We start from the raw sequence: 27538 nt of genomic DNA on the forward strand, positions 1-27538 counted from the left end.
GGGATTCGTGTCAGTGATTGCACTTTTACAGAGGCACAGCCCAGCTCAAAGTTACCATGTACATGTACCCGTACATGCATTCCATTATTGAGCAGGGAGTCGTCAGTCACTTCTTGAAGGAGTGCGGAGTAGGTTTGATGATCTTTACATTGTAAATTCCATCAAACCTTCCACTCCGCATTCCTTTTTAAAAGGCTTTAGTCTGCGCGAGCTCAACTGATGAGAGCTCACTGACACCCCGAAACACCCTGAATTGAGCAGGGATCTAGGGAGTGGTGCTTTCTGCCAGGCTTTCCGAGTGGAAGGTTCGATAGACTTCTCATGTGCTCTGAATGGCAGTGGGGAGTGACATCAAAAAGTAATCTTTATACTAACCAAGTAGACCAAAGAGAGTCAAGCGAGAGCTCCGAAGCAGTAGGGAGCATGCAGCACACACTTGCACTTTATGCTCCTTCCTGAAAAAAGCACACGTTCGAGAAACACAGCGCGTACCGCGCCTTCACCGGTCTAAAGCGACTAAATCACAAGGGCGGTAATCCCCGGCCCCTGGCCCCTATCCTACTCCTAGTACTACTGCCAGTACCGGAGACTAGAGAATTTTAGCCGGGTCTCCAAGTTAGTTGCGCTATTGCAAAATGATCTGCTTTGATAGTAGTGACTTCTAAATGCCTGGGTTTGACTTTGGGTTTTTCTTCAATCATCTTTCCGAGCACTGAAGACTGGAGTCCTAGGCCCTAGGCTAGCCTAGAGCCTAGATATCTAGCCCTGGGCCGTCTGGAGACGACTGATACTACTACGTTTCAAAGTACATTGTACATCTGTTAGGTATACTAGTAATAGACTCTGCAATCATGATCGTTGTAGACGCACCTGCCGGTGAATATCGACCTACGTTACAAGTAGGAATGGTCTGGAATTTAGCCGGCTTTCTTTTAATTGCCCTATGGCAAATAATGATCTGCTTTGATAGTACACTACATCAAATACTAGTGACTTCTGTTTGACTTTGGATTTGTCTTCAATCATCTTTCCCAACACATTAATTCATTATCATGGATTTTTCATTTTCAATGAAGTTACAGACTCAGTTCTTTACTGTAGACCAGGTAGACCAGGGAGTCATAGACTTAGTAAATTTTATACGACTCCCTGATGTACTACTACTAGCCTGTAGACTCTACGTATCTACATCATACATGACAGTACTTGAGCGAGGACCTGGTGCAGTACTACTACTAGCGAGTACTAGTTGAGTACTAGTGTACGGTAGACTCCTGCACGTCAACTCACTGTCATGACTACAGTCGTCTTGCTAGGCTGGCGCGCTAACAAGACGCGCACTGCATGCAGGGCTCTACACTACTAGACTACAGTTTAGACTCGAGCGCAGACCGGTCGACCAGCAGCTCATACTACTATTAGTATTAGTATTACTAGCTCTGGCATGGCAATAGGAACCTGAAAAATAATGTTCGTAGGACTCACGGATGAATGTCAAGAATGATTACGATCAGACGTATTTTTTTACCGCCTTGGCCTAGGCCTAGCCTGTCGCTCAATTTTTTCTGTCGTTCAATCAATCATTGCCGGCCTGGCATTGCCATTGCTGGCATTGGGACCTAGCACCTGTGTAGTACGTACGTGCAAGCGTTCATTTGAATCATTTTCGATTCTCCTCAGATTGCAGCTCGTTCGTGAGTTTGGTCGCTTTCCCAGCGCTCAGTTCTATCTGCTCCCATTCTCAGCGTGTGTAGCATTGCTGAGCTCTGTGGCGGCGGCTTCTTCCCGTCGTAATGCCGGTGTGCTTAACAGCTGTAGTTTAGAAATATGTGCTTCAGTGGCTAGGTTCGCACATTTGAACAGTGGTATCACATGGTACCTACTGTGTCTGGAAAGAAAGAATTAGAAATTTGGTGTTAGCAGAGGACTACACACTCCCCGCACAATACAATAGTAGCACCAGAGTTTCCACTGGTGTTCGGTGCAGTTTGTGCGTGCAGAGGTGTTCGACCACTGAACTGACGGCGGGAGGTTGAACAAGGTACGATCACTTTATTTTATATCACGGTTAGTGTTCTAGCATGTAAGTGGTTGTGTGTGTTTGTGTGAGGGTGAGGGTGAGGGCGAGGGTGAGGGTGAGGGTGAATGAAAGCAGAGCTACAAGAATGAGAAAGAGAAGAAAGACGTGTGTGCCCATAATCGTTGGAAATTGAACCCGCAACCTCTCGATTCGAAATCGACTGCACATACCACTGCACCATATCGGAGGGTGTATGTGCGTGTGTATGTGTGTCTATGTGTGCGTGTATGTGTGTGTGTGCACGCTTATCCAGACATTAGTGGTACTGCTTGTGATCAAACTCCCGTTTTCTGGTCCCTTTTGAAAGGGGTGACACTTGCCTATGTAGGGGGTAATGCTGCTAGTAGTGAAAGTAGCAGTGTACATGCATGTGTGCACGTGTGGGTGCACGTGTGTGGGTGCACGCGTGTGGGTGCACGCGTGTGTGTGTGCACGTGAGTGTGCACGTGTGTGTGTGCACGTGTGTGTGTGTGCACGTGTCTGTGTGGGGGGGGGGGGGGCATTACATTTCCTTAGTGCAATTTTCTTTCTGTCCTGTCTTACTGCAGGCTTCATATCAAGTAGGTACTCCGTTTCACTTCACAAGAGGTTTGTGCTCCGCTGTGTAACACTCAATCATCATGAGTTATCGTCCTCCGACCGGGAGTCGTAAGCCCCCGGGTACAGCTGGTCGGGGTCGACTGGGCATGGGTTCCCGGGCAGGACCTGGTACACGGGCAGGCGGTGGCGAGGCGGGGCAGATAGCCAACGCCATTGCGTCGCAGCTGCACGTTTCCGAGCGGCCGATTACACAGCACGGCGTCGCTGGTATGAAGACTGGGGTGAGAGGACCGGAGAGAGGAGTGTACGACAAGTCATACTACCTCGGTATGCTACGCAACAAGATCACTGAACTACGCCAGGAGACTAGGAAAATGCAAGCCGATGTTGACGCCCACAACACCGACCAGTCGACATACATGGCAGCTACAAAGCAAGCAGAGCAGATCGCCATCGAGCTGAGAGAGGAACAGGGCGCACTCACTGACTTTAACCTGATCGTGGAGGTGCTCAACACAACCTCCGATATGAGCGATATCGGTCGACAGACGTCCATGCTCAAGGCCAACAATGACCGGGAGGCTATGGAGCTGGAGTCTTTGTTCTTTGAGAAGTCGCGCAAAGAGCAACAGGTAAATTTTTGCAAGATTTGAACTTTCAACGCACACAGCCTCACCGAGTCCTTGGCTACACAAAAATAACAAGAAAACCTCTCAAATTCTTTCCAAAAAACTTCAAATACTTTCACAAATTCAACCAGGAGGTCATCTCCAGGGACACATTCTGCATGTATGCTAATTGTCAAAATGATTATACACTCAAACCTGGCTTATCCGGTCTCTTTTATACGGATCACTCGCCATCCGGAAGAAATCGCTGGTTACCGATTTGCAGCATATGCCCTGCGTACATACAGTAGGTGTGTTGGATTATCCGGCTCCCTCGCCTATCCGGATATTTTTTGTGGAAAACGGATGTGTGCGGTTAAGCGAGATCTAACTGTAATGAAACATGATCATAGTCTGTTCTCCATGACTCATGCTGGTTGACGTGGCTGGATAGTTGGGAGGTTGTTAACATTTTCTTGGATGTCTAAAGCAAACACAGGGGGAATCCAGAGTATCCCCGCCGGTATAATTTTTGTTGGCAGCTAAGCCATGTTGAACTCAAGTAGAACACCGGAGGCATCCCATCACATCCCGGGATATCGTATCAGAAGATCAATGTGCATGTGCGGACACGGATGTGTTTGCATATGGGTGTCGTCATGTCTGTGCATACGGATGCCGCAATGTCCGTGCATGTGTGTTGGGTGAAGTCCGGCCATGTTGTGTGTGTGTCTGTGTGTGTGTGTGTGTGTGTGTGTGGGTGCGTGCGTGCGTGCGTGCGTGCGTGTGTGTTTCCCTTTGCGCTGCTACAGATATCGGAACTCGAACACGAGATAGAAGTGGAGAAAACAACGGCACACAACATTGTCAGCTCTATGAGTGAAGAAATGAGAGACACGTATCAAAGCTTGCAGAGAACCAACAAGAAACAGATGGAACTGTGAGTTATTCTGCTTGCTATTCCCTTATTCTTAACATCCTTACAGAGAAAGATAGACAATGAAACCTGTCAAGGCGACCACTGGGATAAGGCGCTCACCTGACCCAGAAGCCCACTACAACCAGGAACAAGGGATGCGATGTCCAGTCAAATTGCACTGGATAAGGAGACTACCTGGCTACAGAGACCACACTTTTCCGGTCCCTTGAGCAGTTGTTTTAGACAGCTTTCACTGTAATCCGTATTCTGAACTCTCTCACCGAGCAAGATAGAATTCTTATTCTGAACTCTCACAAAGCAAGTTATAATGGGAGGCACTCGTACCGTTGGTCTGTACCCCGCCCTCAATATGTGGCCACATCCGTTCACATCGAGCATACACTTTCAATTACCGAGCTCCACCTGACTGGCTGTCGGTGATATCCTTGCTCTAGGCTTGACTGGTTGTTGATATTGTCCCCTGGTGTAGGCTTGAACAGCAACAACGTGAAGTCGATGACCTACATACTGCCATTGCAGTTCTCAATGAAGAGCTGGATCAGTACCCACAGAAGAGAAGGGCAGCCAAGTTACACCAGCAAATTATCGAGGTAAGGTATGAACCAGGAATCAGGGGGGGGGGGGGGGGGAGAGGAGCGGCTGGGAGTCACAGTCACAGCTTCAAGCTGAAGCAGTGAAAAGCAAGGTGTTGTAGGGAGTTATAGCAGGTTCCTAGTTTCGTATTAAGCACTTTTGGGCGTCATTATATTCTTATTATTATTATTATTTCGCACCAAGCTATTTTTTTTGTGGTATTCTCTAGCTTCAGTTTGTTGTGCAGTTGTTGTTGTGCACCCCCCCCCCATTTTTGATGCCTAGTTGCAACGCTGACTCTGAGACCTCTTTTCGGTTGGGTTGCTCCCAGCACATCGGCACGTCGTCCCTACATCCCCTATGTTTTGTCCTTTTCCTCGTTTCTTTTTGTTCTCCACCTGTTTGCCAGTAGGACTGTGTTAATAGTGAAGGAACAAAAGATGAAACAGTACTTTTCCAGTAGCAGTGTGAAGCAAGGATGAAGAGCACGGTGTCTTTAACAGCTTGTAGCAGGGAGTTGTAGCATGGAGCAGCAGGGGTAGCATGAATCTGTAGCAGTGAGGAGTAAGGATGAGGAGCAGGAATTTTGAGCAAGTTGTCACAGCAGAAAGAAGCGGAGAGTTGTAGCAGCATGTACCAGAGAGTTGTAGCAGAGAAACGGGCAGCGATTTATAGCAGGGAAATGCAGGGAGTTATATATATATGTAGGACTCAGTATAGAGTCCATGCACTATATGATGTCCAGCACCCTATATAGAGTCCATTGGTCCAAAATCCACTATACAGAGTCCAGGAGTCCACTCAGTTTTGATCAGCTTCATCCTGCCGCGCAATCCCCTATAAGGAGTACACTTTTTCTACAAGTCCCCTATTCACAGTCCAGGAGTCCAGTTTATCCAGTCGCGCCGTCCTGTGTGTTGTGCCCGAAAGAGAACAAACACATTTTCAGTTTTGCTTGCCTCGTGGCAGCGCATTCCTTTCTCCACTTCAGCCATGGCTGCCAATTCTGCTGTGCAGTTGCTGACAGTAATCTGTCTCGAGGTAACCAAGGAGGATAAGGAGACGTTCAAAATCAAATCTGGAAAGCGTCTTGTGGTTCTCTGAAGACGTTTCATCAGTGCGCGGGATGAAAGCAGAAATTGCAGAACGAGAAAAGTTCAGCACAGTTCAAATCTGACGAGTCAGGTACACTGACGCTCTCTTTCGTTCGACGCCACAAGGATCCCCTGTTTGGCTGGCCATTGCTGCCAGTAAGACGTTTGAACGGTTTCATCAGAGCGAGGGATGAAAGCAGAAAGCGGAGAAAGAGAAAAGTTCAGCACAGTTGCAATCTGACGAGTCAGATACACTGACACTCTCTTTCGTTCGACGCCACAAGGATACCCCTGTTTGACTGGACAAGAGCTGCCTGTACCACCGTGTCAAAAGGCTGTCCAACTACATGGCAGGACGATGACTGAGGTAAGGAAGCTTTTACTCGTTTCGATTGGTCTGCTGTTCTGTCGTTATGCTTGAATTTTTTTTCCATTTTCAAGGAGCGTATCGCGTTTGTTTGATGTTGCTTGAATGAATGCCCTAAAAGTAATCAACCACTTCGTAATAGTCCTCAAGGACTGCAAGGACTTTGCATCAATCGTATTATGATCGTCTAGCTATCATCAATTATTATTTTATTTCATGAGAAATGTATTTTTATCCCTGTGATAATTATGTGAACTCCACGACACTCTTCCTGTAGTATGATGTCAAATACAATGGGATCCACAAACGCAGAGCCAGTGTACTAGTAGTAGTAGTAGGACTAGGAGGATTGCTTGTATGCCAATGACAAGAAAAAGCTTCTCAAGCTAATACTCGTATTCCCTGAAGTAACCGTTTTGATGTCACGAACATGACATTGTGTCAGTGAAACTGTCTCGTGACAACAAATCATTGCATTTCCATCTTGGGGAAGACCGTGACTGAAAGCAACGCTGTACAGATTGTTCAAATCATCTCATTTGAATTTAGTCGCAGTGAAGTGAAACACTGTGTACACTACATGTATGTTGGTGTGTCCGTGCGTCTTGAGTGTGCACAAACGATCTTATTCCTCATATTACTAATAGATTATTGTCCCCACCGTCACCTGTTCACAGGTCTTTGAGTGGGTTGATTTTCATTGAGCATCACATTCGTTGAGAACTTGGTAGTTGTGTGCTCCAATGCGTCATTACGGTAATAAGCATATCCTTGTGCTATCTATTTGTTGCAGGTGTGCTGATCTTCAGAAGCTTGCGGAACTGAGTGCTGCTGAAAATTTGCATGGCCATGAGCAATGGTGAAGCTTGCTATTGCACTCTCAGCATGTGCTAGTATTATGCTGACCACTGCACTATGTTACTCTCTTACACTACTACGTGTATGTAAACGTGCGTGTACCCGTCCCCGTGTGCATTCATTTCGTATAATTATTTGTTATCCATCTTGACTTTACATGTAAATGGGTGGACGTTTGCATGGCTGTTGGAGTTGCGTGTGTATTGTGTCTCTACTCTTTTCTTGGTGTTTTCTTGGCGTTGTATAAGTTTGTGTGTGTGTGTGTGTGTGCGCGCGCGCACAATAATTTGAAAACAAATAATTAATCCTGGGCTCTCCATTATTCTCTTTCGATTCTTGGTTTTTTCTAGGTATTTTCTTGGCGTTGTGTGGGTGTGTGCATGTGTGTGTGTGCGTGCACAATAATTTGGCAACACTACATGATTGAGATATTGTAATTTGCAGCGTCTGCGAAGAGACCACTTGATTTGAGGATGGTGTTTGTAGGGTTTTTCATGTAATGAAGTGGCTGCAGTGGCGCCTCAATACATATTTTTTATATCTTGAGAAGTGAATGATGTATAGGATTAAAGGGAGAGGCCGTTTTCTGGTTAATATTCACTGCTTACAGCAGATCCTATGTCTATTTTCGAACTCGACAGGGGATGCGTAATTGGCTGGACTTTATACAGGGGGTGTCGTCCACATAAAGACTCTTTATAGTTGATTTCAAAGTTTGGACTCCGTACAGTTGGTTTTGGACCAATGGACTCTATATAGGGGTGAAGCCAATTGGCTGGACTCTATACAGTCCATCGAAACTTTGAGCTCACAGTTGATTCCAAGTTTGGACTCTGTACAGTGGATTTTGGACCAATGGACTCTATATAGGGGTTGGACATCATATAGGGGCTGGACGCTCTACTGAGTCCAACATATATATATATATAGTGTGTGTGTGTGTGTGTGTGTGTGTGTGTGTTGTTTTTTTCCCTGTGTGTATGTATGTGTGTGTATGTGTGTGTGTGTGTGTGTATGTATGTATGTATGTGTGTGTGTGTGTGTGTTTGTATGTGTGTGTGTTTGTTTCCCTGTGTGTATGACTATGTAAACATGCGTTGTGCCAGGCGGAGACAGCCAAAAGAGCGGCAACACAAGAGCTTGAACAATCCGTCAAAGAATCACCGGATGAAGAGAGAGTGCGCCTATTGGAACAGGTACAGCCAGCGAACATTCTCTACTAAAATGATGTTGAAATCTAAAAATACCTCTTGTTCTGGACAAATCAAATAATATTATATGTTCAGTCGAACCTCTTTAGGACGAACACCAAGGGACCGACGGTATTTGTCCGCAATAACGGGAGTTCTTCTTATCCGTATATCTTACCCAGTGAATACAAAGTGATGAATCCAATAGCGCTTGGAATTCTAGTTCTTCTTAAGCGAAAGTTTGTCTTATCAGTGTTCTTCTCAACGAGGCTTCACTGTATATAAATGTACTTCCTCCGTTAACAAAAACTTCGTGATGGATTTTGATGGATATGAAAACGCTTAGAACAGGTCAAGAACAGTTGGTATCGCCTGCAAATTACTGGACGACGGTGATTCAGCCTATGCACAGCGCTTTTACAAGAGAAATGTTGGCAGAATGAGCAGAGAGTTCAGTTTGCGTTGCTTTCGCTCGATTCATTTTTGACCTGCGTCGCAGTCGTCATCTGCTGCACGCGAGTCGTCATCTGCTGTACGCGAGTCGTCATCTCTGTCGAGTCGTTTGTGCAGCTCGTTTCAGCCTTGCCTCGGCTGCTTTGATCACACTCCGCTTGATGTCGCCACCGTTCAAGTAAGTTTGCTTTCAAGCTGCGTGATCCGCCGCGATGGCGATTACTCGTTTCCACCAGGGAGTCGTGAAAATTATTTTACAACTCCCTGGTTTCATCTTCGCTCTCCAGAACTCCGCGAAACGAGGAGTAAAGGCACAGCTAAACTGATTCCAATTTCTCTAATGGATACCAGCACTGAACGGCAGCGGCTAGCAAGTCCAGTCGACTTTCTTTAGCCACAAGACGCGCATCTGACTGCAGACTTCCGAAAGAATGCATGGTCATCAGCATTCGAATCTGGACTTTGCGCAGGTTGAACAGGAACTAACGTGTTACTTCAGTTCAGAATTGTTTTCATTGAGCCGTGCGATCGGAGCAGCACCTTGTTCACTCGCTCATTGTGTGGGCTCGCTGCTCCGTTTTATCGCTCTCTATCACTTTCCAACGTACTCAGTGCCAAAGTGGTAGAGAGGCCAAGCATCGCAATATCCCCTCGGAGAAGTGGCATTTCAGTTTCGCTCGCCATGACTGTCATCACCTATGTTTCCACAGCGCAACCATCGATTCCGCTCGGCTTGTTGTAAAAGGTCGCTTTCCTTGCATCGTACCTCTGTCATGGCATGCCAGGGAAGGCCAAGAAAGTGATTGTGACTCATTTCACGGCAGTTTGTGCCCAAATCAGCCCCTCAAAATTCCATCACGAAGTTTTTGTTAACGGAGGAAGTATATCTTTAAAATGGCAATGAAGAAAGCAAATTGTGCACTCATAAAAAATATGTAAAAGATAAAGTTAATGTACTAATTTCGAAAACATTTTCGTGTTTCCAAAAAGTTTTCATTGCCATTTTACGCTTACTGTCTCCTCGACGACTGTTTACATATGTATATCTTTGTTAGACAACCTACTGGTGCCTAAGATTCACCATATCCACAAATCAAATAGAAACTGAGTCATACCTGACACACCATGCACACGCACATGTAACGTTAAAACAATGATGCTGTCAGTGTTGGTGGTGGGGTGGTATCGAAGGTGGTGTTGTTGGTGTTGGTGGTGTTGGTTGTGGGGTTGTTGATGGAGATGTTGGCAGGGTTAGTGGTGGCGATTGCGTTGGTGGTGCTGGTGCTGCTGTTGATGGTGGGGTTGGTGGTGGGGTTGTTCTTGTTGGTGGTAGTGATGGTGTCAGCGTTTATGCAAGCACATTGCTCATGTATAGTCAGCGTAGTCGGTCACCACTCCAGTCATGTCCATCATACCTACTGTAGAGTCAAAGTATGCAGAATGGCGACTGTGAGATTTGCCGGTGGTACATGGTCACCACACCACAGATATGGTCGGGTACATGGTCACCACACCACATAATTATGTGCTCTGGTACATGGTCACTACAGATGTACTCTGGTACTTGGTCACAACACCACAGACAGATGTGTGCGGTACGCCCCTGTGGTGGTTGTGATGGTGGTGAAATTTTTGTTGTGCTGTTGTTGTTGATGTTGGTGGTTATGCTTGATTGCAGGTACGCACAGATAACCGAGAACTCGCAGGAATGGAGAAACTCGTGTCCGAACTGGAGGAGAAGACATTTGTCCTGCAGGAGGAATTGCAGGAGATTGATAGTCAGTTTGACGAAGAGCTGGATGCCAAGCTGGCGCAATACAAGGTTAGAATTAGCAACAGTCCACAGCTGCTCCAGTCATTGTACAGTAGAACCTGTAACTAAAGGCTGTCTTGACATGCCACGAGGTGCAGAAATAAATAAATAAATAAAATAAATAAAGACCACCGTGACTAGCGACCAGCCTGGTACTACAGTAAAACCTGTAACTAAAGACCACCGTGACTAGCGACCAGCCTGGTACTACAGTAAAACCTGTAACTAAAGACCACCGTGACTAGCGACCAGCCTGGTACTACAGTAAAACCTGTAACTAAAGCGACCAGCCTGGTATCACAGACCACTTTGTCAGGCACGGACGGTCTCACATTCCATAATATATGGTTGTGCGGTGCAAACCTCTATCTAAGGACCACTTGCCACTAAAGACCGCTTTCCCTGTCCCCCCAGGGATGGTCGTTAGTCACAGGTTTTACTCTACTTGTTGGGCTCTTTTCTAATACTACGTATAGCACTTTGCCTCTCCTTCAGTACTATACCAGTGTAGCTCCCTACGGGGGGGGGGGGGGGGGAATTCCCCGAAACACTGTGTACTGAGCAGGTGGTGGTGCTTTCTTGCAGGTTTGCCGAGTGGAAGGTTTGAACTTCTCGTGTGCTCTGGATGGCAGTCGTGAGTCAGTGAAGTGAGATTCATGTCGGCAGGATAAGCGCGACCTCCCACATAGAGAGAAAAACACCATTCTATACACGCCTGGGCTGGTACTCCCTATACACGCCTGGACTGGTACTCCCTATACACGCCTGGACTGGTACTCCCTATACACGCCTGGACTGGTACTCCCTATACACACCTGGACTGGTACTCCCTATACACACCTGGGCTGGTACTCCCTACACGCCTGGACTGGTACTCCCTATACACACCTGGGCCGGTACTACCAAAACACCTCGGCTGGTACTCCCTATAGAGCCTGGGCTGGTACTCCCTATACACACCTGGACTGGTACTCCCTATACACGCCTGGGCCGGTACTCCCTATAGAGCCTGGGCCAGTACTCCCTATAGAGCCTGTACAAATACTACACATGTACAAGTTTGGCGAGCTGAAAGTGTTCATTTAGAAGAGGAAAGACGAACACAGCATAAATGACGACACTTTTTTGCTGCACTATCTGACTGTGTATTATCTTGTTGCCGTGCGGACTGTTAGACCTATAACTCATGACATTTTGCTCCTTTCTCTTATGCAGTCTGGTTTAGTGAGTGTATGTGTGTTAATGTTGTACATCTGTTTAGAAAGTTCAAGCTCAACAAGCCAAGATAGCTAGTTACCTGAGTGCATATCCAGGTAAGTATGATGGAGAGAAAGAGAGAGGAGAAGAACTCGACGCCAACATCAGTGTAAAACTGGACACGTCGTCACGCCTGATTGGCTCTATTGTCGCCCCGGCAACAGAGGAAGACTTGAAGGGACTGCAGGATGATCTGTCTTTCAAGGTGAGCTGCATAGTGTGTGCACGCGTGCATGCGTGTGCGTTTATGTAATCAGCCATGATTTTCTTGTTCCACAATCAACACACAAACATGTATTGTGTAAAAAGCACAATGCGCATGCTAAGACTATACCGATAGAAATACTATAATTCACGGTTCGCGTGAGACCCGGCTGGAAGCCGAGTTTTCCGCATCCGTAGGAACGCCACCACCCTCTAGGATCAAGGCGGAGATGCAGCTCCTCTAAGCGATGGGAGGCACATCAGGCAGGCACTCTGGGATGGTCTAAGACCATGATTGAGAACCAGAGGGTACAAGGTTCAAGTCCTGCTTGGAAGCGGAAGGATTTTTTCCAGCCGTGCTACGACCCACAGTTAATTGGGAACGCGTAGCCTGGCCGTAGCCTGGCACGAGGAAAACATGGCTACAGTGAATAGGATTTCGGTCTTTGACCACTTTGTGCTGGGTCTGATCTATAGAAGACGATACTGTATCCGGAGTTGGTCTCTGATCGGGTAGGCTCTATCAGTGGATGTATACTGTGACAGGAGTTGGTCCCTGACCGCGTAGGCCCTATCAGTCAATGTATACTGTGACAGGAGTTGGTCCCTGACCGGGTAGGCTCTATCAGTGGATGTATACTGTGACAGGAGTTGGTCCCTAACTGGGTAGGTCCTATCAGTGGATGTATACTGTGACAGGAGTTGGTCCCTAACTGAGTAGGTCTAGTCCAGTCACTAGCAGTGCATGTGTCACCCTACTGTGATGGGAAATCCCCTAAGTGCGTATGCATCCTTAGAAATACTTCTACTGGATGCAAATGGATTCCAAAGTCCGTATGCATTTTGAAGCCTTCTAGCAACTATGGCTCCATAAAAAAAACGTTCTGTATATGCTGTATATGTCTCTGTTTCTTTGGGATATGTCTTAAAAAAGTAGTTTACTGTCTGCGGCACAGTGTTCAGTCGTATGGAATGTTTCATGGTGTTTGCTCATGTGTTTCTACTTGGGTGTTGCACATGTGTGCTGTGCATGTGTGTGTGTGTGCTCTGCATGTGTGTGTGTGTGTGTGTGTGTGTGTGTGCGTGTGTGTGTGTGTGTGTGTGTGTGTGTGTGTGTGTGTGTGTGTGTGTGTGTGCTGTGCATGTGTGTGTGTGTGTGTGTGCTGTGCATGTGTGTGTGTGTGTGTGTGTGTGTGTGTGTGTGCTGTGCATGTGTGTGTGTGCTGTGCATGTGTGTTTTCTCATGTGTTTCTACATGTTGCACATGTGTGTGTGTGTGTGTGTGTTGCACGTGTGTGTGTGTGTGTGTGTGTTGCACGTGTGTGTGTGTGTGTGTGTGTGTGTGTGTGTGTGTGTGTGTGTGTGTGTGTGTGTGTGTGTGTGTTGTTACATGTACATCTATCTACTGATATGTACTGGTGTAGGTGGATGCTTTGATGAAATCCGGGGCCACGGCTGAGGACTTGGAGACGCAGCACGAAAATCTCAAGTCTAACATTGCCCGCTTCAGCGCTACCGAAGCAAAGCTGCAGAAAGAGAGAATGTCATTGGACACAAAGGTAAGGTTTGTCAGTCAAGGTCACAAGTACTATACATTTATGAATTTTTGGCGTGTTCAAATGTTGGCCTTCCAGGGCTTACACACACATTTCGACCCCGTTCAATTTTCCGCCTGTAGTGTTGTACTGCTGTTGTGCTCCTGTCTGTATACACCGTCACTCTGAACCGTGCAAAACAAAATTTGGGCCGCAAACAAATTCTAGGTCAAAAATTCCCAGGCCGAAAATAGGTATGTGCCGAATATTTGTTGACTTGCGTGATGATGTGGACACTGAAGCTTACCGACTGCAATAGAATACACTATGGGCAGAGAGAAGGTTCTAAAACTCTCTTCGTCTGCAGTGGTTTCGGATGAGCTGTACTCAGCGCTAAACCTCCAGGGCACGCACATTCAGACGAGTTGTTGTTTGAATTACACGTGACCTATGATGGTCTTGAATATGGCTATGTGCAATAAGAGAACAAGGGCATTAGGGTCATGTCTATTACTTTGCAACTGCACATGATGTTTGTTCACTTGATTATGAATATGCACACACAATACACATGGGCACATGGACATACTGGGTAGACATGGGTACATGGATATTATACTGCATGGATGGGCACGTTGACTAAACCGTGTGGATGGGTACATGGGTATTCACACTACCCATTTGCAAACCTGAGCGACATAGCTTAGGTGACATACAAGCCATGTTCCACTGTACGAATTTCACATATTGGCACTGTACCCTCCTTCACATTTTGCATCTTCCTCTTTTTTGATGTTGCCATTGATGATGGCATGTAATTCTGCCACATTGTGATTTTCTGGATGCTGGGTGAATCTTCAGATATCGCAGATGACTTCGGAACTGGAGCTTATTGAGGACATAGCAGGATTAAGAGAAGGTGCCAAGAAGAGAGGTGGAACGCTCACTCAGGAAAAGAACCATCTCGGTAAGTGACCAGCACATACACATGCCGAAGATGGAAACCCACTAGCCTCCATTACTCAAATGTCAGACTACTGTAAGAGTTGAAAGTTCGACGAGTCTAAAGTTAACGATCTGCAAAAAGTCTCACTTAGCAGGCACATAGTTTAACGACCCTGCCATTATACACCTGTCTTCAAAGTCTCTAGTATTGAGGAGAACAAGAATAACATACTTCGAAGTACAGGTAGTGTACATGTAACGTTTCTCGAGTTCACGATGGATTCTTTCCGGTTACAACGTTAGATTTTGTGCCCTGTTATACTTTCAACTCTTACAGTATTCTGTGAAGTGTGATTGGCTGGTTGCTATGCGTATGTGCATAAAGTGTACTCATATGTACAGCAAGTGTATTCATACGGACAGCAAGATTACGGATTACTCTGTCGGAAGAAGAAACGCATTGCTTATGAGTATGTTGTCTGTTGTGCTTTCGTGCATGTGTGCGTGCATGTGTGTGCGTGCATGCGTGTGTGGGTTTGTGTTTCTGTGTGTATCTGCATATCTGTGTTGTTTCCTAAGACCAAGCCGTACATCAACACCGTGTGCAGATTGATAAGCTGAGTAAGGATGTGGATCAGTTCCGTCTCAAACTGGAGCAAAACGACACGAACAAACAGATTCGCAGCTGGGAGAGAGTCTGGCAGCAGAAAGAGTCCAATATCTACACGATGGAGGTACGATATCCGAATTGAATATTCTTGCAGGCGCATAGCACCATGTATAGTCAGCGTAGCCCCATGTATAGTCAGCGTAGCCCCATGTATAGTCAGCGTAGCCCCATGTATAGTCAGCGTAGTCCCATGTATAGTCAGTGTAGCCCCATGTATAGTCAGTGTAGCCCCATATGTAGTCAGTGTAGCCCCATGTATAGTCAGCGTAGTCCCATGTATAGTCAGTGTAGCCCCATGTATAGTCAGTGTAGCCCCATGTATAGTCAGTGTAGCCCCATATGTAGTCAGTGTAGCCCCATGTATAGTCAGTGTTGCCCCATGTATAGTCAGTGTAGCCCCATGTATAGTCAGTGTAGCCCCATGTATAGTCAGTGTAGCCCCATATGTAGTCAGTGTAGCCCCATGTATAGTCAGTGTAGTCCCATATATCGTCAGTAGCCCCATGTATAGTCAGTGTAGCCCCATGTATAGTCAGTGTAGCCCGCTCACCACACCAGCAAATGACCCTCATAAGAACTGCAAAGTACTCCAAATAGGCGAAAAAGGCGACCATGAGGTTGCCGGTAGTACACGGTCACAACAACACAGATGTGCGAGCCAAGCCCCTGAGTCCCCAAGAATCTTGTGATTTTTCAAGTTGGACCTGGTCACGAGAACGGTGTATGGTCTGCAAGGTTTGAAGACATGCTTTGTATGACACAGTATGTGTAGCGATTGCCAATTATAACCCACTGTGTTTGCTGTGAGCATCTCTGTCAATGGTTTCTGTGAACATCCCTGCCAATGGTTGCTGTGAGCATCCCTGCCAATGGTTGCTGTGAACATCCGGCCAGGGGCGTACATAGGGCGGTTCCCGGGATGCCCGGGAACCAGTAAAACAAATTTGATATGGGTACTAGAGAGAATTTTTTGATCCAGTCCCAGCGCTAGTAATGCACTCACAGACTCACAGTGCAAGTGCATGTCTGGAGTTCGCCTGCCGGTCCGAGGATGGTGACTAGCCCAGGTGTGAAAGTGGTGCTGGGAGTGGGACACAGCGTAGATCTACTGAACTGGGCCATGCCTGAACCCATCATGGGTTCAACAAAGTCTCTAGTCTAGTTACATCGCCGGATTCTTCGATCTCAGAGTCAAATTTTCTTTTGGAGTTTGTTTTGACAAAGTTGGTCGTGTTTTGACGATGCTTTCGCTTTGTGGAAAAGAAAAATGAAGCGTCGACATCCAGAGGGCCGGCGCTCTATTCAGAGCTATTTTGAGATGCAGGCAAAGTGTGTAGCCAGTGCTAGTGGCGAAGGTCAAGCGATAGATGAGAATGCAGACGCACCTGACGTGCAAGTGAAGTATGCATGCAACGAGCAGCGCTGAGGAAGAAATCGTCGGCGAAGCTGTAGAGCGACCGTTGTTGGAAGCTGCTGGATCATCCAAAACTTACTTCAATGACATGGGGAGTGTGTTGGAAGGGATATTCTGAAAGTCGACGTCCACAGTGGAATCCAGTCCCCCGAAATTTGCTGGACACGGAAAAGATTTCCGTCATCGACAATCATTGTGCGCCACCGCAGGCGAAGGATTTCATTTCCTGTGCGTGTCCAGATGGATGGCAAACAGCGCCACTTTCAACTATCCTTGTTGGAGGAGTTACCCTGGATAGTCTTTTGACAGGCATGCAATGGTGGCTTCTGCTTGCCCTGTGTGATGTTTGCTCCAGATGATTCGAAACTTAGGCAGCTTTCAAGACTGCATGCAATCGTCATGCTGAACAAAACATCCATAAAACGGGGAAAAGTTCAGTCTTTTAAAATCATAAATGCCTAGCAATGACATCGTCCAGCAGCTTGTGGATGGCAATTTCACCCAGTCTGAGGAGAATATGCAGAAACTCTGTGGGGTACGAAAAACAGCACTTCAATTGTGTGCAATGGTGGTTCATCAGTTGGCATGGGAACCACTCCTGGAGGCGAGCGGCGTACGCCCCTGGAACATCCCTGCCAATGGTTGCTGTGAGCATCCCTGTCAATGGTTTCTGTGAGCATCCCTGCCAATGGTTGCTGTGAAAATCCCTGTCAATGGTTGCTGTGAACATCCCTGTCAATGGTTTCTGTGAACATCCCTGTCAATGGATTCTGTGAACATCACTGTCAATGTTTGCTCTGCTGTTGGGTGTCAGACTAGGGAACACTTTTAAACGGGTTTTCCATTGCCTTCCTGTAGGTGGATTTGTTTGTGCATTCGTGCGTGCGTGCATGTGTATGTTTATGCGTGTGTGTATGCATTTATGAATTGTGTTCGTTTGTGTTCGGTGATTTTTGCGTGTTTGTGTGTATGCGTATGCATGCGCATTTATGTATTTATGCATGCATGTGTTTATGTGTGTGTGTGTATGTGTGTGTGTGTGTGTGTGTGTGTGTGTGTGTGTGTGTTTGCGTGTGCACGTGTGTGCATGTGTTTCTGTTTTGTTCTGATCCCAGGAATTCATCAAAGCGCGTACGAGTGAGACAAACTTTGAGCCGTTGCAAGTCGGTGTAAGGAACATGCTGGATGAGCATAACGCCGACATCACATCAGCCATACAAAGCCAGATCAGTGCTTCCAGGATTATGAGAGACTATTGAGTTGCTCAAAATCCCTTCTTGGAAACAGACTAAGCATTTCAGTCAATGTTGCAAAGCACCACGCTAGTATCGTAGTTGCCTAATGTTGTGAGCGTTTCTTTCTTGTCTCCTGCCATATCCGAGTTATAAAACCATGTTTGATTGCTCTATCCTAAGGTGGTTGTGAAGGCGGTCGTAACTTCAGGCATGTGTGCACCCGCGTGTGTGCGTGAGTGGGTGTGTGCGTGTGCAGCTAATTTGCTTCACACTGTCCACCAGGCCAACTGGTGGAACATGCGATTAATCAGATATTGTTTTATGTCCAACTTGGGCAACCCAGCAGACTCCAGAATTCAGTGTGTGGTGTGTCTGTGGTCATTGATCTCCCCACTGTTGTTGTGTGGGGTGTGTCTGTGGTCATTGATCTCCCCATGGTGTGTCTGTGGTCATTGATCTCCCCACTCTTGTTTCCCAGAACAAGCCTCTTACTTTTACCAGTTTTCATCCTCAGTATGTCGCTGTGAATTTGAAAATATTCTAAAAAGTACTTGTAGAGTGTACTAGTTACTGTTGAAGTACACACTCATTCAGTTTATTATGTCATACTGATGTCATACTGATGTCATACTGATAACTGATTACCCTGTTTTAACTAGGCCGTTTTCACTAAAGAATTACTATCTTCTGATTTCTTGCTCCGCATACTTCGCCGAGCGAGCCCTTCTGAAGAAGAGACTTTTGGCGTGTTTGGCGATGGTGGTCATAGGGCGGAAAGTGTAGTGTTTGGTGCAAACCAGTTCACCTCGAGCACCTATGACTCCGGACAGGACCTTGGGATTTTGAAAAACCTCATGGAAATTGTTTTTCAAGAGTAGGATGCTCCTACGTGGAACACATACAATGCTGGCAACTGAAATCCGACCCCCCCCCCCCCCCCGAGCGGTGCGCTCACATCGCAAAGAATGTGAACCCACCGCTGAGGGGGTCGGATTTCAGTTGCCAGCAGTGTACTTCCTGACGCTCACTTGACTGGATTTAGACTGCCAACCGCAGCAAAACAACCCCGAGATCATCGCACCTCGGACTCTGCAAACCGTTAAGAAAGCACCACACCTTCAGGGGTGTTGGAAGGTATTTGTCATTGGTGCAGCCGCATGAGTAGGTGGGTGTCGGGGTCCCCCCTCCCCTCGTGAAAAGTTTAGGGAAATTGGGCCCAAAAATATTCCATAATTATTTCATTTCTTCAAAAGGCACAAGATGAAAATATTTGGTGTGGCTTTAGCCGGACCTGTCGCATAGGTTCCGACGCCGCTGACCTTGTTCCCTACACAGTGACAGTGTTTCAGGGAAACTGCCCTCACCAGTTGTGTTTGAATAGATTATGAAATTTGTGCTCAAGAACTATTCGCTCATAAGCATGTCATTGTGGCATGTGAACTCGGGCAAGGAACGTGTGTTGAACGGGGAAATACGCAACTTCATAATTACGCTCATACCTCGTTTATCCGGGCAGTCCAGAACCGGGCACTGCCCGTAACTTCGAAATGTTCGTAACTCCGAATTATAATTCTAATGGAGAGAGGCCAGAAAATAATAGTGACGTCACATTTCCACTGAAACTCGCTCAAAGGGTGCCCAGAGACCGAAGTGCCCGTAACTTCGGGTTCCGGATAACCAAGGTATGAATGTATACAGACACCAGGCATGTGGCTACTTCTTTGCGTTTACAGATACGAATACCGCTGAAGTCACTACTTCCTACTTCAGTACTTCTTACACGTGGACTCAATAACTCAAGAGGGCAACCTGAATGGTAACGAAGACACTTTATTCAATCGGTGTAAACCGATAGAAACAATGCACAATAACAAAGGAAGACCACAACAGAAATCGTAAAAAAGAGAGAAAAAAAAGATTCGAGAAGGGTTTTGTGCAACACTCATCGGGAAAACGGTCGATGCACATGCCGACACTGGGGTACCGGATTTTAGACGGTTGTCAGGCTTGGCGACACTTGCATCAGCACCTTGACCCGGTATACGTGTTGTACTCCCTCCATCAAGCTTATTTCCTCCTCCAACGTCCGTAGGGGATTGCAGTCAGACCAGTTATACTCTCTATGAAACAATAAGAATAAAGCAAAGCAAACATCTCTTAATTGAAGTACTGTCAATCTTGTAACAACAATGTACTAACAAACGAGAACATCTAACTTCACAATTTACAGCCTGCGTTGTTTTGTATTTGTATTGTATTTATTCAGCATTTCCTGGCTCATCAAACGATTGCCAATGACAATTGAATGTGAAATGAAGGGTGGTAACCAACCACGGCAACTATCCAAGGCAACGCAGTGCAAAAATGAAAAGGGGCGGTTACAACAAGGTTCTGCTAGCCGCTTGCTATCGACATCCTGTCATCTTGTCCGGTCATCTTGTCCGGTCATCTTGCCCGGTCATCATTCTTGTCCGGTCATCTTGTCCGGTCATCTTGTCCGGTCATCTTGTCTGGTCATCTTGTCCGGTCATCTTGTCTGGTCTTTTTCATTCAAATGCTATGTTAGGGTCCACATCCAAATAACTTGAACTCTTCAACTTTTTGGTGTGCCGTTATCAACCCAGCAAATGTGTTCTTTCAGAAAGTGGTGGACATCACGCAACTGCATTGTAAATAAAGGGGGGGGGGGGGGGGTTGTCAACTGACAACCGCTCTATTTAGTTGCCATTAAACCTAGCTATTATCATCTTTGATGACCGGAGGATGTACCCCAATGTGCTGACAGTGCTAAACACTGCCACGGAGGCAGAGCGTAATACACAGAACAACAAGGACAAGCAAGGCTTGTTGCCTGATGATTGCGTAAGCATGAAACTCAGAGTAGTGACAAAATCAGCTGTGCTTGCCCCCTGGTTGTTCTGTGATGGTCTGGGATGATAATGATCGCACAACTTACGCGAGTACATATGAAGGCAAACGTTGCTGTGGCATCTGGCACGCTCATCAGCTCTCTACTGATGATGTCATACATGATCGAAGGGGTCGACCTTGAACGTGTCCTAACTGTTCTCATCCAGACGGTGTCAACAGCTGCACGCCCCAGTACATCCTGCAACAAACGACCATAAACAAATTATCACTTTAGTGTACAGCCTCCAGATCACACTAAGAAAAACCCTCTACGCAAATATTACTGACCGTATCTCATTTTCCTTACGAACTGAGTTGTGCAGTCCGTCAAGATCGACAGGCCAAGTTGGTGTAATTTGACATTACGCAGACTTTTGGATCGAACAGGACATTTTGTCAAACTCCCAAACTTTGTTATACACCTAGCTACCGTATGTTGCTGAATATAATTCCAAGCACCTTTTTACACTAAAATTCATGGGCACAATCAGGCATGACTCACTGCTGAAGTGAATAATTACAGTCAACGTTGCGTATAACGACACTTGGCGAGGCATCATAAAAGTGTCCCTATTCCGGCTCGAAATGTCCTTGTACCCGAAGTCTCTTTATATGTGTTCAGGTAGAATGGACTTTGCTCTGGGCATGGAAATTCAGTCGTTATTCGCGAATTGTCACTATATCCGTGGTCGTTATTAGCGAATTGTCACTATATCCGTGGTGGTTATTAGCGAATTGTCAGTATATCCGTGGTCGTTATTAGCGAATTGTCACTATATCCACGGTCGTTATTAGCGAATGGTCACTATATCCGTGGTCGTTATTAGCCAAGTTGACTGTATATCAAAACAATATGTCTCACAACCTGAAATTAAGGTTACGACTTATAATCGGGGAAAAATGTATTAGGATTTGCAGTATGAGGATACAGAAATCACTTAACACAACATAACACTGAATCTAGTTTGTACTACAATAGTTTACTTCCAGAATTGCAAGTGTCGCGTTCTGCTCGTCAGGGGAAAGATACCGTTCTGTTCGTCAGGGGAAAGATACCGTTCTATATAACGATTTTCCAAAATTGACTAGTTTACGTGTACCAAAGGTAACGATTTTCACTCAGTCTCAACGCTCAATAGTACATGTGTCAATTTCTGTATAACGATTTATATTTTATACAGATTTCACCTCGTTAACTCGTTAGAGTTAGCACTTTGTTATATAATATGGCTTTTACAGTAAGTGACAAATATACACGGGAGAATGGGACAGCAAAGATAGCACTTCATAATGTGGCAATGTATGGGTAAATGTGGGGAGTGGAAAATAACTGGAATTGTGTAAGTGCGGTAAAAGTTTCTTTTTGCTTACACAGGTTTGGATCACAAGTACATTCGTACTCATTTTTTACTACACTTTTTTTACTACACTTTTTTTACTACCGCTAAAAATACTGGTTTCCTATAAGTAGATGGCATTCAACGTAATCATGCAGTCTCAGTTTCTTAATCAGTCTCAGTTTCTTAATCAGTCTCAGTTTCTTACCATGTACGAGGAACACTGGGTGAATTTCTCGTGCAAGCGAGTTCTTAGCAACTTCATCTCATTTTGCCTGCAGAATCTCTGAGCCTTGCGAAAGCTAGTACGGGTGAGATTGACAGCGACTTTGAACCTCTGCCCTTCACATTCAAAGTCCAGATCTAAACAACAGGAATGAAAACAGCTGACATATTTTTAATGCCGCTCTTCTGTAGATTGCTTCAATGTGTGTGCGCAACGGCAAAAAGAACTGCAATTTTGGTCCCGACACCACCAGTGCATGGACAGAAATGGACAAAAACACGTTACACAAGAGAGATTGGAAGCTGTGTCGCAACTCTGAGTTTCACGTATTACTACTGTCATCAGGCAATGGCAAAAACACATTAGCAAAACAACGCCAGGAGGAGAGGGGCACTACTCAAGAGAGGGCTCTAATCGCACGAGTACAGTTATTGAAAAATTGAATCAGATTAGATGGATACTGCTTCAAATTGTCCCAAAAGTCCAAAAAAACACTTCTTGGAGAACAGTTCTCCTCTAATGCAACTCACAGCGATACAGAAGACTCTATCTGCCACCATCACCACATCTTAAACAAACCAGACATGATCAGCATGACTTACTCTTGCACTGTGGTGTTGCAGTCAAAGTTCCATCCGATGTACAGTTTGCTGTTGTGGGTCCATCCAGCGAGTATCCAGTATTACATGTGTACACTACACTGTCAGGATAGTAGATAGATAGACTGCTAGCACTGCCATGAACAGGTGGTATGACATCACATGATGTAACTGGAAGGGAAATACATACATGGACAATCAGAGGGACGTCAACACAGAGACAGAAATAGTACCATGGAGATAACAAAACAGTCGACAAGGAACAATAAACAGTGCTAGCAACTTTGGCAATCTCTTAGCATGTCCTAATTTGTCTGGTGGTGTCTACTTCATCAGTACTTGTGTACGATGCATGCTGAAGCATGAGATAGAAATATTGTATTCATTTAATTGAGAGGACTATAGTACCCCCCCCCCATCCCTTCATCGAAATTGTCGCAGTTTGACTAGTGATAAAAACGTGGTATTTCCTCACCAGCAACCGTACCACAGGTAAGGACAAGGTTATGGTCTTCAGTTTCAGTCTTGGGTGAACTGACGATTCTTTTATTTGTGAATCGGAGCTGAAAGTTTTGATAAGTAATTTCCTCGTTGATGTGACTCCGATTGTAGTTCTGACTATCTGTGATGAGTCAGGTGAAACTGCCTGCGTATTTCTCTGGCGCTTAGCCATCACTCTAAATACTCACCGCTGTTTTCGCCTGAGCAGGGGAGAAGGAGTTCGCCGAACAACCTCCAGGGTTGGGATCACGTTGCGAGAAAATGACGGGTGAGCAAACGGAATACACGAGGGAAAAAACCGAGACACCTGCATTGAGACGGTATCATGATGATGCATGCGCAGGCACTATACCTGTGATGCTGAAAAGAGGGCACGCTCAACGTGCATGTACAATGTGGTTCAAGCGTGGATATGAGGCACGCCCGATGCTGGCTAGCTTGGCTCAACACTTAACTGCATGATGCCGTGCGAGTACAAACTAACTTGTGTACAGGGCAGCTAGTGCAAGCGAGTATCAAATGTGCATTGACTTCTCGTAGTTGAATTGGTGAATCACGACATAGCAGTTGTGCACTAGAGTTTTTCAGGTACAGTCAACTTGGCTAATAACAACTGCGGATATAACGACAATGCGCGAATAACGACAGAATTTTCATGCCCAAAGCAAAGTCCATTCTACCTGCAGGGGCGTCGGAAGGTATTTTAGTGTGGTACGGTCAGCCATCTGAAGTACAATTTACGCATGGGGAGGGGTGGCTGAACCGAAATATTTGGAAATTTAGATCCCAGATCAGTGTATTAATTTAATTTTGTTTAATTCACGGGGTACCTGGGGAAAAAGTGGTACGATCAATACCGTAGTGACCGTACCGTGTCCGACGCCCCTGACCTGTATACATTCTAATAAGACTTCGGGTATAAAGACACTTCGCGAATAAGCTCTGATGCCCCCACCGAGTGTCCTTATTCGCAATTAGTTAACTGTAAGCATTGCAGTTGGAAAATCAATAATCAAAAAAAGTTCTCTTTGGGGCACAGCCGAAGGCCCTCCGTCACCTGAAGAATGTATGTTGTAACCGAGCATACACACGAAGTACGTGGGCTCATACCAACCTGTGCGAAATTTTGAAAATATTGGTGGGAGAGTGGCACGCATGTGAAACTCAAGTGAACTACTTCCTCCGGAAACAAAAACTTCGTGACTTTTCTCACTACTTTTCGCTGCTGATATTTCGCTCTTTCTCTTTGGTTCTGTCAACCTGAAACACTGACATGACATTTCTGAATCGTAGGAAAGCATTGTTCATATTCTGGAGAGCCGACAGTCGTCGCAGAGCAAGGGTGTCGATGCTGTAATCAAAGCAACGTGAACATGTTTTTTTCATTTTCGTTCACCTGACGCAATGCGAAGAAAAGCACTGTGCTCACTGCTCGTCGCTGCTATTTTTTAGTTCAGAACTTGACAAAGCAGGACAATGGCACCCAGGAGCAAGAAGAGTGGACAATGAATAGCAATAGTAGTTAGCGTTTTGAAATCTTTGCCATCCCCGAAACGCTTGTCGCCATGCAAACAGGTCGGCAAGATGTCAAAACTCCAAAACGCAGAGATGTGACAATCGTCACTTCGCGCAGCAGAGCAAGATGAACAAGATCAAAATAGAAGCGTCGTTCCGCCACTCCAGAGACCAGAACTCAACGTGGATGATCTCGCCTTTTCCAGCAGCCTCGACAATTGTGTCCTTGGTCGCAAAGGAGAACAGGCGAGATAATAATCGGGGCAGTCTGGGAGTGCTGGTACCACTATGATATACCTCGGACGAAATTTGAAATGTTCGGCTTTGCCTGTGTTTGTTGTTCCGGGGCATCCTCGATCGAGAGCTAAGGCGGTATTGAGTACCAGCGCTGCAGCGCCACCTTGGTCTCCGCAGAGATGTTAGAGAAGGCATTCAGGTAACAGCGGAGACGATCAGGGATGCGGAGAAGCTTCTCCGCGACATACGACATCGCGTCGATCGACCTGCCACTTGGAACGGTTTGAGCAGTGATGAGTCGAGCGCTGGCGATCCAAACTGAGACTCTATTCCCACTAATTGATCCTGTAGATATTGTAGATATGTCGATTGAATGTGTTGAAGTGTTTCTCTTCCAAAAGAACACTTCTGTTGAGCACAGTAACTCTGTGAAAAGTCATGTAAAAAGTCACAAAGTTTTTGTTTCCGGAGAAAGTAGCTGCCGAGTACATGAGAACTTTCAGAGCCATATGAGACTACTGTTGCAGTCCTTGCTGACTGGTTGTAGCGGACAAGTTCTTCTTTCTTGTCCTGTTGGCTGTTGTTGAACAAAGACTCTAATTGAACGAGTGTGGCCATTGAATAAATCGGATAGGATCGGAAGGATGCAGCCTCTATTTGTGCATAAATCCCAAAAACACATTTTGGAGTATCAGTACTCCCATTAGTCATCTCTTAGCGCTACAGTAGACTCTGAGAAAGAAAAGCCACCATCACCACACAAAGCAGACAGGATCGGCATGACTGACTCTTGCACTGTGGTGTTGCAGTCAACGTTCCATCCGATGTACAGTTTGCTGTTGTGGGTCCATCCAGCGAGTATCCAGTATTACATGTGTACACTACTCTGTCAAGATACTGGATAGATAGACTGCTAGCACTTCCATGAACAGGTGGTATGACATCACATGATGTAACTGGAAGGGAAATATATACATGGACAATCAGAGAGAAGTAAACACAGAGACAGAGACAGAAATAGTAAAATGGAGATACGAAAACAGTCGACAAGGACCTAAGATGAAATATTCGTATCGACTTTGGCAATCGTTTAACATCTCCTAGTTCCCTGGTGGTTTTCACTTGGATATTCTGCTATTGTGCTACTTACTATCAGACAGATTCGCAAGAGATGTGTTTCCTAATGTTCAGTGTCACACGTTCTTTAAGAACTAAGCTTTTATTGTCGTCAAGGCGACCATCAATCAATGTCCGCCAGGGGCGTCATCGGAGTCCAATGTACCGTAATTTTAATATTCTTTTCTGTCTCTTTCAGGGTCTCTTATTAGTTAAACTCCGACTGGAGGTACTTTTTAAAAGCAGATTTGTACAATTATGTGTTTGCGGTATCGTACAGTGCAGGCAGAAAATGTATGGTGCACAAATAGAGAGCAAGAGCTCACCTCCCCAATTCTGCTGTGACATTGCAGCTCATACTGGCTAAGATTGTCAGCCTCTCTCTCTGCCAGGGAAGATATGACCTGGCTAGTGTTAGCATCACAGGGCATGCCAGGCTCAATGGTCTGTTAGAATCCTCCCTGTCGGCCGGTGCAGGGGTACGGTCCTCAAACCAACTTGTCGTGTAGAAACAATGTATAGCCATAAAGTCCTCCATGCCATTCACAGACCCTCTATGCCATTCACAAACCTTTATGTCCTCCATGCCACGCACAAACCTTTAGGTCCTTTGATTTTGAGCACCATTTGGTAATTCTAATTTAGACTGAATTTACAAAGAACCAGTGGTAGTATCCCCTCCCCCCCCCCCCCACACACACATCCCTCCCCTCCATCCCCATCCAAGCAAGAATGGAATGACTAACCCTTGCACTTAGGTGTTGTAGTCAATGTTCCATCCGATGTACAGTTTGCTGTTGTCGGTCCATCCAGCCAGTATCCAGTATCACATGTGTACTGTACACTGTCAGGATAGTGGACAAATAGTTTGCTTGCATTGCCAAACTTAGGTTGTGTCACATGACACATTACCGCTGTGAAAGGAAAAGGAGAATGGTGAAAATTTGTTTGTCCCCAATACAACAAGACTATACCACAGCCCAATCAGTGGCATGGCATGCACACACCAATCGTGGTTGGCGAACAGACATCAACATGAATATAATAATTATATTATGCATACATTGGTTGTGTGAGGTCATATGTATGAATGCCATCCTTGAGGTGTTACAAGCCAATCTCTATCCTGAAGATTAGCCCAAAACCTCATTCTAGAGGCACTCAGGATTGCCAGCATGGAGTTGTATATTTATGACTAAGTTGCCCAAAGAGAATGCATAAACGAAGGAGAATGTATCATCCAAGGTTTTCTTTGGTGAAGCGATCACAGTATAAAGTTACCTTTTCTATGAAGAATATTCTATGATAGACTCGGATGGAG

At 45.8% G+C, this 27538-nt stretch overlaps 2 protein-coding genes and 1 long non-coding RNA gene across 3 annotated transcripts in view; 1 reads left to right on the forward strand and 2 right to left on the reverse strand.

Annotated features, from left to right (window-relative positions):
- Positions 1-1581: 1581 nt before the first annotated feature.
- On the forward strand, positions 1582-18467 carry LOC135812337 (intraflagellar transport protein 74 homolog). The gene is made up of 11 exons (XM_065325716.1): positions 1582-2041; positions 2629-3252; positions 4041-4168; positions 4638-4758; positions 8167-8256; positions 10382-10525; positions 11778-11978; positions 13402-13536; positions 14374-14479; positions 15037-15191; positions 17657-18467. Exons 2-11 carry the CDS (start codon positions 2701-2703, stop codon positions 17798-17800), a joined length of 1776 nt encoding a protein of 591 aa, XP_065181788.1. The 5' UTR covers positions 1582-2041; positions 2629-2700; the 3' UTR covers positions 17801-18467.
- A 1264-nt stretch (positions 18468-19731) lies between these two features.
- On the reverse strand, positions 19732-25950 carry LOC135812803 (uncharacterized). The gene is made up of 4 exons (XR_010552984.1): positions 25890-25950; positions 22232-22386; positions 20733-20885; positions 19732-19896 (listed from the first exon to the last, which is right to left on the reverse strand). It is a non-coding gene; the product is annotated as an uncharacterized LOC135812803 (long non-coding RNA).
- Positions 25951-26958: 1008 nt separating this feature from the next.
- The window catches only part of LOC135813162 (neurocan core protein-like), a 39270-nt gene continuing 38690 nt past the window's right edge, over positions 26959-27538 (reverse strand). The window contains exon 10 of the mRNA XM_065326380.1: positions 26959-27131. Within this exon, the coding sequence (XP_065182452.1) occupies positions 26959-27131 (173 nt within the window). The remainder of the gene's footprint in view (positions 27132-27538) is intronic.

The sequence above is a fragment of the Sycon ciliatum genome, chromosome 3 (genome assembly GCF_964019385.1).
Source record: "Sycon ciliatum chromosome 3, ocSycCili1.1, whole genome shotgun sequence".
NCBI lineage: Eukaryota > Metazoa > Porifera > Calcarea > Leucosolenida > Sycettidae > Sycon > Sycon ciliatum.

Excerpts from the sequence above, each read along its gene's own strand:
- LOC135812337 (XM_065325716.1), top strand. The coding sequence starts at position 2,701 with ATGAGTTATCGTCCTCCGACCGGGAGTCGTAAGCCCCCGGGTACAGCT. Across the intron at positions 10,526-11,777 it reads CCAAGCTGGCGCAATACAAG|AAAGTTCAAGCTCAACAAGC; the intron begins GTTAGAATTAGC and ends ACATCTGTTTAG. Across the intron at positions 14,480-15,036 it reads TCAGGAAAAGAACCATCTCG|ACCAAGCCGTACATCAACAC; the intron begins GTAAGTGACCAG and ends TTGTTTCCTAAG.